This window comes from Hyperolius riggenbachi, chromosome 4 (assembly GCF_040937935.1).
Source record: "Hyperolius riggenbachi isolate aHypRig1 chromosome 4, aHypRig1.pri, whole genome shotgun sequence".
Classification (NCBI taxonomy): domain Eukaryota; kingdom Metazoa; phylum Chordata; class Amphibia; order Anura; family Hyperoliidae; genus Hyperolius; species Hyperolius riggenbachi.
The window spans coordinates 44,892,682-44,906,404 of NC_090649.1; the positions used below are offsets into that span (position 1 = coordinate 44,892,682).

The 13,723-nt window shown below is 43.9% G+C and overlaps 1 protein-coding gene across 1 annotated transcript in view; it reads right to left on the reverse strand.

Annotated features, from left to right (window-relative positions):
• Positions 1-13,723, reverse strand: part of LOC137571193 (cytochrome P450 2K4-like) — a 55,782-nt gene continuing 42,059 nt past the window's right edge. The window contains exons 8-10 of the mRNA XM_068280017.1: positions 7,928-8,112; positions 4,866-5,007; positions 1-1,395 (exon numbers count right to left, since the gene is read on the reverse strand). Of these exons, the coding sequence (XP_068136118.1) occupies positions 1,214-1,395; positions 4,866-5,007; positions 7,928-8,112 (509 nt within the window). The 3' untranslated portion in view covers positions 1-1,213. The remainder of the gene's footprint in view (positions 1,396-4,865; positions 5,008-7,927; positions 8,113-13,723) is intronic.

Genomic DNA, 13,723 nt, shown 5'->3' on the forward strand with positions numbered 1-13,723 from the left:
ACATAGCTGCACCAAACATAAAATACTGTATATACTTGCATATAAGCTGACCCGTGTATAAGCCGAGGTACTTTTCCCTCGGAAACCAGAAAAAAGTGATTGGCTTGCATATAAGCCCCCTCCCCAGTCACCAGATGTGCCCCCAGTACAAGTCAGTCCCTCTCCCCATAGCCAGATGTGCCTCACGGAAGATACAGCTGTGTCTCAAGATGCCACTAGATGGTGTCATAGATATGAGACACAGCAATTGCAAAACAGGAAGAATACAAAATCATTGCACCGCTGACAGGTTGCTTGCAGTCTCTGCTCCACAGGCCGGGGGACACAGGTAGTCAGGGGAGCAGTGCACTCTGCACACTATGTTGCAGGGATGGGGGACCACCGACACAGCAGGGAGTCAGATGGCAAGTTCAGGGTCACTAGTGCATGATCCTTACGCTTCTCTGCCAGTAACAAAACCTGCTCCACCATCCGTTCTGCTCCACTGACTCGCATATAAGCCGAGGGGGTAACTTTTCAGCACATTTTTTATGCTGAAAAATTAGGCTTATAAGTGAGTATATACACACATATAATCTGTGCCAAATTTCCTTAATGGTGCATACAAATTGCAAAGTGAAAATAGATGAACAGCTTTTTTAAAGGTTACGCCTCATTGATAAAATGTGTCTCAATTTGTGGCTAAGTATTGTACTTCATATGCAGCTTCATTAGGTAATGTGTTATTTTTTCTCCTCTCTGTTTAATACTACACTATGATTTACCCCACTAACAGAGGTGAATGGTGTGATCACAACTGTCCAGTAGTTCAAACCAGGCATTAAAGGCATCTGGTCCAAGGCGAATTAAAGGGCAACTATGGCCAACATTTTTTAAATTTAAATTACATACATTTAACATGTAGATTTTTCCAAGAGTAAACGCCACTATAAATTTATTTTTCCCTACATTGCTGTCACTTACAGAAGGGAGTAAAAATATGACATTTTGGAATAGTCCATCTCCTCATGGGGATTAAGACATAAGCAATCATTGCTAACATTTGTTTCCATATTGTATCTGTATCTCCTTCTACATTCCCGTAGAGTTCTTTGCATCTATGCTACATAATTATACTACTGTAGGTGTCACAATTACATGGTGGGCCTTGTTGCCCCATTTACATGCAGCTTTAAGGCCCCTGGTTTCATCTCTGCACACTGCACTGGGGGTCTTATCTAGTGCGAGGCACAGCACACATGTAGTAAGGCACGGGGGGAGTTGCGATTCCAGGGACAGGTGTGAGGTCAAGTTCTGCCCCAGGAGGGGCCTGGAAGGTGAAGTTTTGCAGCAGTGTTGTAAAGAAGAGGAACAGCTCCATTTTAGCCAAATTCTCCCCGGCGCAACTTCTCTTGCCTGCATGAAATTAAAAACATTTTTTAAAAAATGTAAAGCTTCATCTTAGCTCTAAAAGATAAACAGCGTAAGAACCTTTAAAGACAAACATTTATTTGTTACAGCTGATACATATCCTGCAATAAAGCTGCAGTGTTCCTACTTCCTGCTTTCATGGAAGCAGATATATTGTTAATATCCTGTGTTTACAAATGAGCTGCTCTGCCGTGGCAGTCAGCTGGCACAGTTAAAGGATCAAATTACAATGTGTGCTTAGACACAGATGAGGGGGAATAAGACAGGCTACACTCTCTAAATACATGCATTTCTCAGCGTTTTCCTTCTGTCCTGTGCAATAGTTCAGGAAGGCCACTTTAACCCTCCTGGCGGTCAATTAAAACTGCCAGGGGGCAGCGCAGCACTATTTTTTAAAAAAATTTTTTTAATTATGTAGCTAGCCTAGAGCTAGCTACATGACAGCCGCTGTGCAATGGCATCCCCCCACCCTCTTCGATCGCCTTCGGCGATCAAGCCCGTCCGGAAATCCCGTTCTGAACAGGATTTCCATTAGGGCTTCTTCCGTCGCAATGGCGACGGGCGGGATGACGTCATCGACATTGTGACGTCAAAGGGAGTCCCAATCCACCCCTCAACGCTGCCTGGCACTGATTAGCCAGGCAGCGCATGTGGTCTGGGGGGGTGGAGCGCGGCGGGTAGCGGCGAATTGGCGGCGATTGGGCAGTACACGCAGCTAGCAAAGTGCTGGCTGCGAGCACCAAAAAAAAAAATTATGCAAATCGGCCCGGCAGGGCCTGAGAAATCCTCCTGCGCGGCATAGCCCCGAGCTCAGCTCGGGCGCACCGCCAGGAAGGTTAATAAATAAATAAAAGTTAATGAAACACAAAGTGAGTGGGATACAGAGGCTTCCACCCGTATTCCTGTTTCTTAAAATGCTACACAATTAGATTGTCATGCTGATTTTTTGGTTTTGGTAGGTGTTGCATTGCTGAGTCATCCACTCGCAATGAAATCTGACTTATGACACAATGCCTGATCTGCACAGCTTAAAGTGGACTCGAGGTGAATAAAAATTGATGAGACAAACACTTGTATCTATATTCCTAGTGATAAATATAACCTTTTTTTTTACATATCCCATTTTAATTTTATGTTTAAAGATTTACAAAGTAGATTTATTGTTTTATTGTCTCTGGGCTGAGTGTCCTAGAGATGAAATGTATGAACTATTGATAACCCTTGTACTCAGACGGTCCTCTTGGCAGGAAACAAAAAATAATGGTAGTAATTCCTTATCAGTGAGGGTTATGACTGTTGGATTTAACAACATTCTTACTTAAAATTATATTACTTATTGCAGTATAGCAACGCAACCACAAGATGTCACTGTCATGTGCAGTGATGATCTCTATGGTATTGGGATTTCCTGTATTCATTCTGAGTGTTCCTCTCCATTCTAAGTAAGCTGCATTACCTGGTGGTTGTAGAGGATTTATCCGTACACATTTACTTCAGTTCTAACTTTTTTTATACTGGGTGCCTGTTGTACCTATATCCAGGCCTGGATTTACAACCCGGGAGCCTATAGGCACATATGTCCTGGCACCATAGAATTTGCCCCTCATGAACTTGCAAACCCCCATGGATCCCAAGTGTGTTAGCTGGCCCAGCTGTCACTTATCTCTTAGTTCCCTTGCCCATCATTGGTAGCTACAGGTGTCCCTTAGTATTAGGTAGCCAGAGCTATCCTCGGTATTAAGTAGCTAGAGGTGCCCCCAAGTATTCGATAGCTAGAGGTGATCCCAACTGAAGGGAGATCTGGTCAGTGGAATGACGAGACCCCGGTGATTAACCTGTCATTTACGCTCTGCATAGGTAAGGCAGCAGAGAGGCATTTGGGCAGGGGAGTGAGCCACCTTTCCATCATCAGGCGCCTGTAGGCATGCGCCTACAATGCCTTATGGTAAATCAGGCCCTGCCTATATCTGGTGTACCTACAACTCTGCTCCATCATTCAATAACAAAGGTCCAACAATGCAGAAGCCCTCACTTGCTTGCCTGAAGGTTAACTCTTTCAGGCAGAGAGAAAAAATAAAATTAACCCAACCTACCTATTAGTTCAGGAAATGCTGTTGAAAACAAAGAAAACCCTGAAATCTCATATGAGGAGACGGACTGGCCCAAAACCTGTTGGTTCTGTCCGATTTTAACTTCCTACTTTTTCGCGATAGTGGTCCTTTAAAAGGAAACAAATATGTCCGCCTCCATATCCCTCTCCCTTGAGGTTCCCTTTAAGTTATTTTCACTATAGGTCCTCTAACTATTTGGGTTGTGTAATGATCTGCTCAGCTGTCTGCACAGGCAGGCAGCTTTTTGACCATTTTTTAGGTCTGAGTGCTGCAGGTCCCTGGAAAGGAGACCTGTCTTCATTCTGTAAGTTTCAGAGCTGCTGTTCTGCTGAGGGATTTGCATCCACTTGTCATGCAAATTGCTTATCTGATTCCTTTGATGGCTTGCAGTATAAATACCATTTCCTCCCAGAATTCCCTGCTGGTTATAAAGGTTTGGTTCTGCTGGACTTGCCTTGAGTTTCAGCCCTTCTGCTGATTGTTTGCAAATATTCTAGTGTAGTTAAATATTAAGGAGTGCATTTTGCATTCTCTATAGTGCAGTCAGGCTTTGTATTATTTGTACTGTTTATTCCTGTTCTGTTTTGTCTGGTCCCTGCGATTGTACTGTCACCTGCGGCGGCTGGCAGTAAATCGTTTGGTCTCGTTCCTAGATCACATTCACCCTGGCGGTAGAGGCGGTTGATCTCCTTTATCTTGGAGTATAACCTTAGCTGCGGTTGCTACTGGTTACTCCTTTAGTCTGTCTTAGGTTCATGTGTTAGTTAGGGTTGGTACGTTTTGTCACTGTTGCTCTTTTCGTGCGGTGACCGTACCATTAACAAGCTTGTCTCTGTTGCACATATCGTGCGGGGACCGCGTTTAGGTAGTTTGTTTGTTATTTTCTTTGACGTTCAGATTGTGGTTCTTTGCTGTGTCTTCCCTACTCAGTCACGCTTTGTCTTATTCAGTCTTGTGTCTCTATTCTTTCTCATTTTGTTTTTCGCTGTTGTATGTCAACCGTCGCCGGGTGGCGACTGGATTGGTGGACATACATACATTCTGTCTCTGTGCTCACTCTCTCTCTAGGGGCTTTCTTGCCCTGTATTGTTTCACCTCGTACAATTTCCATCTGGCATCTGTGGCAGTGCAGAGGGCTTATTCCTCTGCACTCCACAGCTCCATCTGCTGGTGGGAATTCCTCTCTACAGGTGCTTTGCACCAAAGCTGGGTTCTGTTATTTAAACGCTTGTGGAGGATTTCCGCAGTGTCGGCACACATCTTGTGCGCTGACCACGGAGATAATTTCCAATTCGTTACAGGTTGTGATTGAATAACTAGAGTATAAATATAGAGGACACATACCTGCTGAAAATGGTAGAAATGCCTCATTTTTCATGAAGCATCCATTTGAATCGAGAAAGTGTTGTGGATAGAACTCGTCTGGCTTCTCAAAGTGACTCTTGTCTCTCAGTACGGAAGCCAGTAATGGCATCACAAAGGTCCCCTGTGGAATAAAGACAACATAGATAATGTGCACATAGTAGAAGGTAATATGAATTGTATGTTGTGTCTGAAAAAAGGCAACAGAACTGGTATTTTGTTTACCCGACTGTTTTCATATCAGTGCCATTCCCCAAACTGCCCCCGCAAAGCCAATATTTTCATACATGGACAACCACACTTAAAGAGGAACTGTAACATGAAAAGATCCCCTGGGGGGTACTCACCTCGGGTGGGGGAAGCCTCCGGATCCTAATGAGGCTTCCCACGCCGTCCTCCATCCGTCAGGGGTCTCGCTGCAGCCCTCCGTGGAGTCCGGGCAGCGGTGACGTCAATATTTACCTTCCTGGCTCCTGCGCAGGCGCTCTGACGGCTGTCGGCTCCGAACTATACGGAAATACCCGATCGCCGTCGGGTCCGCTCTACTGCGCAGGCGCAAGTTTCCTGCGCCTGCGCAGTAGAGCGGACCCGAATGAGATCGGGTATTTCCGTGTAGTTCGGAATGGAAAGCCGCCACAGCGCCCCCGCTGGAGCCAGCAAAGGTAAATATTGAAATGACAGTCGGCACAGTCGCCGGCTGTTCGGAGGGCTGCGGCGAGACCCCCGTGGGACAGAGGATGGCGTGGGAAGCCTCATTAGGATCCGGAGGCTTCCCCCACCCGAGGTGAGTACCCCCCAGGGGATCTTTTGAATGTTACAGAGTCTCTTTAAAATAGTTTAAAAACTAGATTTGGGTGGCTAAATCAAATTCCATGCAAGATACCAGCAAAGGGTATCTGTGTATGCGGTAATAAAATCATTATAGGGTGGGGGTGGTTATATTGTGTTTGCTGATGTGGTTGGTTGAGGAGTAAGAAATAATAAGAAAGAATTCAATTGGCTGATTGAATCCACATAAATTACAGTAGGGTGCTTCTGCCCGCAGTTTAGAGAAGAATACATAAAATGACAAAATTTAAAGGAATTCTCCATGAAATTCCTGCCATGGTGGAAACACCGATTCAACCACAGAATAAATTCTATGGACTCTAAATAGGTAAGAAGCAGTGGCATGACTACCAATGATGATCGTAATTTTTGCAGTTTCACCTATACGTAATTACGATTTGTACATTTAATTGATTTCGTATAGTCATTCGTAAATTTCACGTAATTTCGTGCCAATTTTGGCAGTGAATAGCAAAGCCCCCCATACACGCTATTGACACCAAAATTGCTACATATGTTGAGAATAGTGGGTACAAGTCAAAAAAATTTTTTTTTCAAAAAGACCTTGTAGTTTGAGAAAAATCGATTTTAAAAATGCAAAGAAAAAATGTTTTTTAAAACATAAAATGTTTTTTTAACCTATTTTGGTTCCTGGACATAGTTTCTACGTCCAGGAACCATGCGCGCTACTGCGCGCTCCCGCGGCCGATCGTGCGCGTGCACGCGCACTCCCGGTCGCGGATTCGGTAGCCAGGCAATCAGTGTATCGGGCTATGGTGCCCGATCACTGATTCCTCTCCCTCGCTGAAAAAGCGACAGCTTCTCTAGGAAGCTGTGCTTTTTCTGGCTGTTCCCTTCTCGATGCGTCACTCTAAGCATGTGCTACGCTTAGAGTGACATCATGTAAACAAACTCATGGCCGCCATCTTGTGGCCAAAAAGTAATACTACACCTGTAAGAAAAAAAAAAAATAACAGACATTTACATTATAAATCTATTGTTTACCTCCCACCCTCCCAAAACTACCCAAATAAAATGTTTACTATAAAAAAAAACAAAAAAACATTACAATAAAAAAAAAACATGTAAATATTTACCTAAGGGTCTAAACTTTTTAAATATCAATGTAAAGATGAAATATTTCTATTTTTTTTTTTATTTTAAACTTGTAAATAGTGATAGATGCAAAATGGAAAAAATGCACCTTTATTTCCAAATAAAATATTGTCGCCATACATTGTGATAGGGACATAATTTTAACGGGGACATATGGGCAAATACAATACGTGAGTTTTAATTATGGAGGCATGTATTATTTTAAAACTATAATGGCTGAAAACTGAGAAATAATGAATGTTTCCATTTTTTTCTTATTCTTCCTGTTAAAATGCATTTACAGTAAAGTGGCTCTTAGCAAAATGTACCCCCCAAAGAAAGCCTAATTGGTGGCGGAAAAAACAAGATATAGAACAGTGCATTGTGATAAGTAGTGATAAAGTTATAGGCTAATGAATGGGAGGTAAACATTTCTCACGTGAAAACGACGGAACGCGAATGGGTTAAACATAATGTAAAATTTAAAAACCATTTTGCATTGAATTTTTTAAATCGATTTTCTCAAAAACTACAAGATCTTTTTGAATGTATTTATTTTTTACTTGTACCCACTATTCTCCTCAACATTTGTAGCAATTTTGGTGTCAATACCATGTATGGGGGCTTTGCTATTAACCGCTAAAGTCGGCACAAATTTATACAAAATGTCTCAAAATATAAGCGAAAAATTATGCGAAATTATGAAATATTCATTATGAATTTTCTTGAAATTTCACATTACGATTACGATACATATGCAAAATTTCGACCCACCACTGGTGACTACAATTCATGGGGCCCCCAGCAAAACTTTAATTGGGCCCCCCAGTGTTCACACCCCTTGCCTCCTCTTGGTGCCTTTCACGGCCTTGGGGCCCATCTCACAAGACAAGTGTCAAAAAAACAAGTGTGGCCACCATGATCTTCACACCCATAACAAGTGTGGCCACAAAACACCTGAGCTGGAGTATGGACCCCTGTATCGGAGGAAGGGAAGGTTAGTAATTGCCCCCCCACAGTTCTGTTCCCCCCCTTGTGATCACTGGTGCTGCTTCCCTCTAGTTACACCCCTGGTAAGAAGTTTAATTTGGCACCCTGTAGACCTGGACCCCTTCTCGTACCTTTGGCATAAAATAGCCCCTGAAGGTGACATCCTGGGTGGTGGCGTGAGGAAGGTTCATGGGCACAATGTTTCCAAACCTCTGAATCTCGTGAATGACGGCGTCGGTGTACGGCATTTCTCTCCGGTGTTCAGTCTGGGGAACAGCAGATCCAATCACTTTCTCTATCTCATTCTGGACATTCTCTGTAATGAACAAAGCATTATAAATATACAGTTTAAGTATATGACAGATGTGACACGCGACATGATGAGATAAACATGTGTATGTATAGTGCCAAACATTAATAACTAGGCTGTGTTTCTATTTTTCTTTTTGTGACAGAGTTGGCCTTTAGGCATGCAAGTGACAGTTTCTTGCTTGTCGGACTCTTTGCCGGATTATAGTGTAACTGTCACTGATAATGAATTACAGCCAGTGGTGTACCTAGGGTATTTGACCCCCGATGAAATTACCCCCCCCCCCAAAAAAAAAATAAATAAATAAAATAAAATAAAAAATAAAACAATGGAAAGGAGTGAGTGTGGCATGGTTGGTAATGCCAGGTATAGGTGCACCCAGTATAGGGTAGCCAGCTATAGGTGCCACCAGTATAGGTAGCCTACTGTAGTTGCCCACAGCATAGGTAGACAGGTGTAGTTGCCCACCATGTAGGTAGGTGGCCTGGAATACTGTAGTTTCTCACAGTATAGGTAACCATATGTAGTTGCCCCCCTATATTGGTAGCCTAATATAGTTGCCCGTAGTATAGGTAGACAGGTGTAGTTGCCCACAGTATAGGTAGCCTGTAATAGTTTCCCCCAGTATAGGTAGCCTAATATAGTTGCCCGCAGTATAGGTAGACAGGTGTAGTTGCCCACAGTATAGGTAGCCTGGAACAGTTGCCCCCAGTATAGGTAGCCTAGTATAGTTACTTGCAGTATAGGTAGCCTGAAATCATTGCTCCCAGTATAAGTAGCCTAACATAGTTGCCCCCAGTATAGGTAAGTTGACGGCATGGTCACGCAGGCAGCACGCAGATTCCATTGCGTGAGTCACACAGTGCCCATACGTGGCCGTCCATGAGAGAGTGTGTATGTCTCTCATTATGCCACCGCCCAAAGCACCACACTGCCGGAATTTTATGAACTGTGGTTTATGTATCACAATGGCGGGGCCGACCGGGGTCTGAGCCAGCCAGCCGCAGCCTAGGAGGAGGCACGAAGGCTGAGCAAAAACTGCTGGCTGTGGCAGCTCGCAGCTGCATAATCTGCTCTTTGCACAGGACAGGTGACGCACGCCATCACGAGTATATGTATGTACTGTCACCTGGAGCACCAGGCCCCCTTGCAGGGCAGCCATCAGGGGGGGAGGACAACTGACACTGCAGTGAGAGGCTCATGGCTTCTGGGGGCCTTGGCCCCCCATCAAAGCCCTGGAAGGGCCACATGTGCTGGCTGCAGGCCTGTGGCTCACTAACCAGGTCCAGCACTGAGAAAAGAGTGACATCAGCGCTTAAACGTGGGGAGCAGATGAGTAAGCCTGCTGCAGCAGACTTTGTATACTGGGGCACCACCTATATCTGGCTACAGGCTACCTATACTGTGCCACCACCTATACCTGGCTACCTATACTGGGGCTGGAACCACTTATACCTAGCTACCCATACTGGGGCACCACCTATACTTGGCTACCTATACTGGGGCTGGAACCACCTATACCTAGCTACCTATACAGGGGCACCACCTATACCTGGCTACCTATACTGGGTCTGTAACCACCTATACCTAGCTGCCTATACAGGGGCACCACCTATACCTGGCTTCCTATACTGGGGCTGTAACCACCTATACCTGGCTACCTATACTGGGGCTGGAACCACCTATGCCTAGCTACCTATACTGGGGCACCATCTATACCTGGCTACTTATACTGGGGCTGGAACCACCTATACTTAGCTACCTATACTAGGCCACCACCTATACTTGGCTACCTATACTGGGGCTGGAACCACCTATACCTAGCTACCTATACAGGGGCACCACCTATACCTGGCTACCTATACTGGGGCACCACCTATACCTGGCTACCTATACTGGGGCTGGAACCACCTATACCTAGCTACCTATACTGGGCCACCACCTATACCTGGCTACCTATACTGGGACTGGAACCACCTATACCTAGCTACCTACACTGGGGCACCACCTATACTTGGCTACCTATACTGAGGAAACCACCTGTACCTGGCTACCTATACTGGGGCACCACCTATACTTGGTTACTTATACTGGGGCACATATAGCTTGGTACCTATACTGGGGGCACCTGTACCTGGCTACCCATACCAGGCTACCTATACTGGGGGCAACTATACCGGGCTACCTATACTGGGGCACTGCCTATAGTTGAATACTTATACTGGGGGCACATGTAACTTGCTGGCCTATACTGGGGCACCAGCTATAGCAGGCTACCTATACTGGGGGCATCTACACCAGGCTACCTATACCGGGGCACCACCTATAGTTGGCTACTTATACTGGGGGAACCTATATCTGGCTACCTATACTGGGGGCACCTATGCCTGGATAGCTATACTGGCTAGGGCAGGGGGACTAGTTGAGGCAGAAAGGGACAAGAGGTTACACAGGGGGGATAAAAGAGGCACAGGGGGAACAGAGATGAAACGGGAACATGAGGTCAAAAGAGGGACACAAAAGAGGCACAAACTGAGGTGGAACAGAGGGGGACAAAAAAGGGACAGGAAGAAAAGAGGGAGACAAAAGAGAACGGATAAAGGATAAGAACAGATCTACAAGTCCCTCTCTCATTTGTTAACTGGGGACTACCTGTATTTTGCTAGTATTTGGCTCCACCTACAACATGCCATGGTCACGCCCACTTTTTGCCGTGTCACGCTGTGCATGCCCCTTTCTTCAGTGTCAGAGCCATGCACATTTTCGCCGCAGCGCACTTCGCGCACAGACACGGGGGTGGGGTGGCTAGTGGGCGGGCTCAGCAACCAGTCGGTGGGCCCAGGGAGGGGGGCCCAGGCCTGATGATGTGTGAGGTGCCCCAAAATTTCTAATGGTGGCCCTGCCCTCTTGCGCCCTTTTAACTGTACGCCACTGATTACAGCCATAAAACTCTTTACTGGTACTGGAACTTCTGACTGCAGGGGATAGAAATGTAAATTATTTTTTTCTGAGAAAGCATAAGTAACAGTTTTACAAACAATTATTTGTTAAATAATTGGTAATCAATAAATTTGGTATGGAAATAAAAGTTAAAGATAACAAGCTATATAGTTTTTTTTTGCTTTTTTTTATGTGGCGCAATTTAACAAACAGTATAGTTGCTTTGTATTTACATGACACTCTTTTTATATACTAGTTGCCACCAATTAAAAAATAAATAAAATAAAAATAAAAATGTGCATTGATGTGAATGAGACACCCATTTTAATAAGCATCATTTTGTTCTTCCCATAAACCTGTCTTGCAATGCTATACATTTTCTTTGTTTTCTCCTTTTTAAAATGGGGAATACTCTTGAAGATTGGACTGTTGACTTTCAAATCCCTACACAATTTGGGCCCTGGATACACGAAGGACTTGTTGAAACTAGACCACACCTCCCACAACCTCAGATCAGCTGGATCTATAAACCTGGTCACTCCCAGAGTGCACCTCAAAATCTTTGGAGACAGAACTTTCCGTCATGCTGCCCCTACCCTTTGAAATTCCTTACCAGCCCCATCTTTGGAGTTATTCACTTTGAGTCCTACAGGAGAAAAAGCGCTTTACAAATGTTTATTGTTGTTGTTGTTAAAAAAAACACATCTTTGTATGTAATGAATTATTGTTTTATCCTATGTTTTGACCAGTTTTATTGGTTTTATAGATTGAATGTTATTTTATCTTTGATACTGTATTGAAAAGTCATGCTGTGCATTTGATTATGAAAACCATTTATAAATAATAGTAATACAAAATGCAATGTGCAGCTTAGGGAAAAATGTACTCCCTTTCTTATGGGCCCCATTGCAGCTGCCATGACTGCTTCATCTATATGTATACCCGCTATCACGCTGGAGCATGAACAGGTAGCGTAGTCAGTACAATACACAGCAGTAGTGAGTAAGATTAGTCAGATCCAGGCCATTGTCGTAAACAAAGTCAGCGGTATCGTGGTACAGAGTAGCTAAGCAGAATCATAGTCAATAATCAAGCAGAGTCATACACATAGGTCAGATGTCAGTTGTATTGTAAGGATCAGGCAGTAACGAAGTCAGGGACAGGCTGAGTCGAACACGTGAATCAGATGGCAGCGGTACAGAAGGATCAGACTAGAGCGAGGTCAAGAGGCAGGCAAAGGACGGTACACAGATAATTATACAATAGATGTTACTTCAATAATATTAGTAGAATATTACGAATAATTACAAAATATAACTACAAGAACAATACTGACTGACTAGAGTAAATATACAGTGGTGTGAAAAACTATTTGCCCCCTTCCCGATTTCTTATTCTTTTGCATGTTTGTCACACTTAAATGTTTCTGCTCATCAAAAACCGTTAACTATTAGTCAAAGATAACATAATTGAACACAAAATGCAGTTTTAAATGATGGTTTTTATTATTTAGTGAGAAAAAAAACTCCAAATCTACATGGCCCTGTGTGAAAAAGTGATTGCCCCCCCCCTTGTTAAAAAATAACTTAACTGTGGTTTATCACACCTGAGTTCAATTTCTGTAGTCACCCCCATGCCCGATTACTGCCATTCCTGTTTCAATCAAGAAATCACTTAAATAGGAGCTATCTGACAAAGAGAAGTAGACCAAAAGCACCTAAAAAAAAACAAAACATGGAACAATGATGAACGTTCCCAGGAGTGGCCGGCCGACCAATATTACCCCAAGAGCGCATAGAAAACTCATCTGAGAGGCCACAAAAGACCCCAGGACAACATTTAAAGAACTGCAGGCCTCACTTGCCTCCATTAAGGTCAGTGTTCACGACTCCACCATAAGAAAGAGACTGGGCAAAAGCGGCCTGCATGGCAGATATCCAAGGCGCAAACCACTTTTAAAGAAAAAATGACATTAAAGCTCGTCTCAATTTTGCTAAAAAACATCTCAATGATTGCCAAGACTTTTGGGAAAATACCTTATGGACCGACGAGACTTAAGTTGAACTTTTTGGAAGGTGCGTGTCCTGTTACATCTGGCGTAGAAGTAACACAGCATTTCAGCAAAAGAACATCATACCAACAGTAAAATATGATGGTGGTGGTGTGATGGTCTGGGGTTGTTTTGCTGCTTCAGGACCTGGAAGGCTTGCTGTGATAGATGGAACCATGAATTCTACTGTCTACCAAAAAATCCTGAAGGAGAATGTCCGGCCATCTGTTCTTCAACTCAAGCTGAAGTGATCTTGGGTGCTGCAGGGGGACAATGACCCAAAACACACCAGCAAATCCACCTCTGAATGGCTGAAGAAAAACAAAATGAAGACTTTGAAGTGGCCTGAATCCTATTGAGATGTTGTGGCATGCCTTAAAAAGGCAGTTCATGCTAGAAAACCCTCAAATAAAGCTGAATTACAACAATTCTGCAAAGATAAGTGGGCCAAAATTCCTCCAGAGCGCTGTAAAAGACTCTTTGCAAATTATCGCAAATGCTTGATTGCAGTTATTGCCGCTAAGGGTGGCCCAACCAGTTAATAGGTTCAGGGGGCAATTTCTTTTTCACACAGCTCCATGTAGGTTTTAAGTTTTTTTTCTCACTAAATAATAAAAACCATCATTT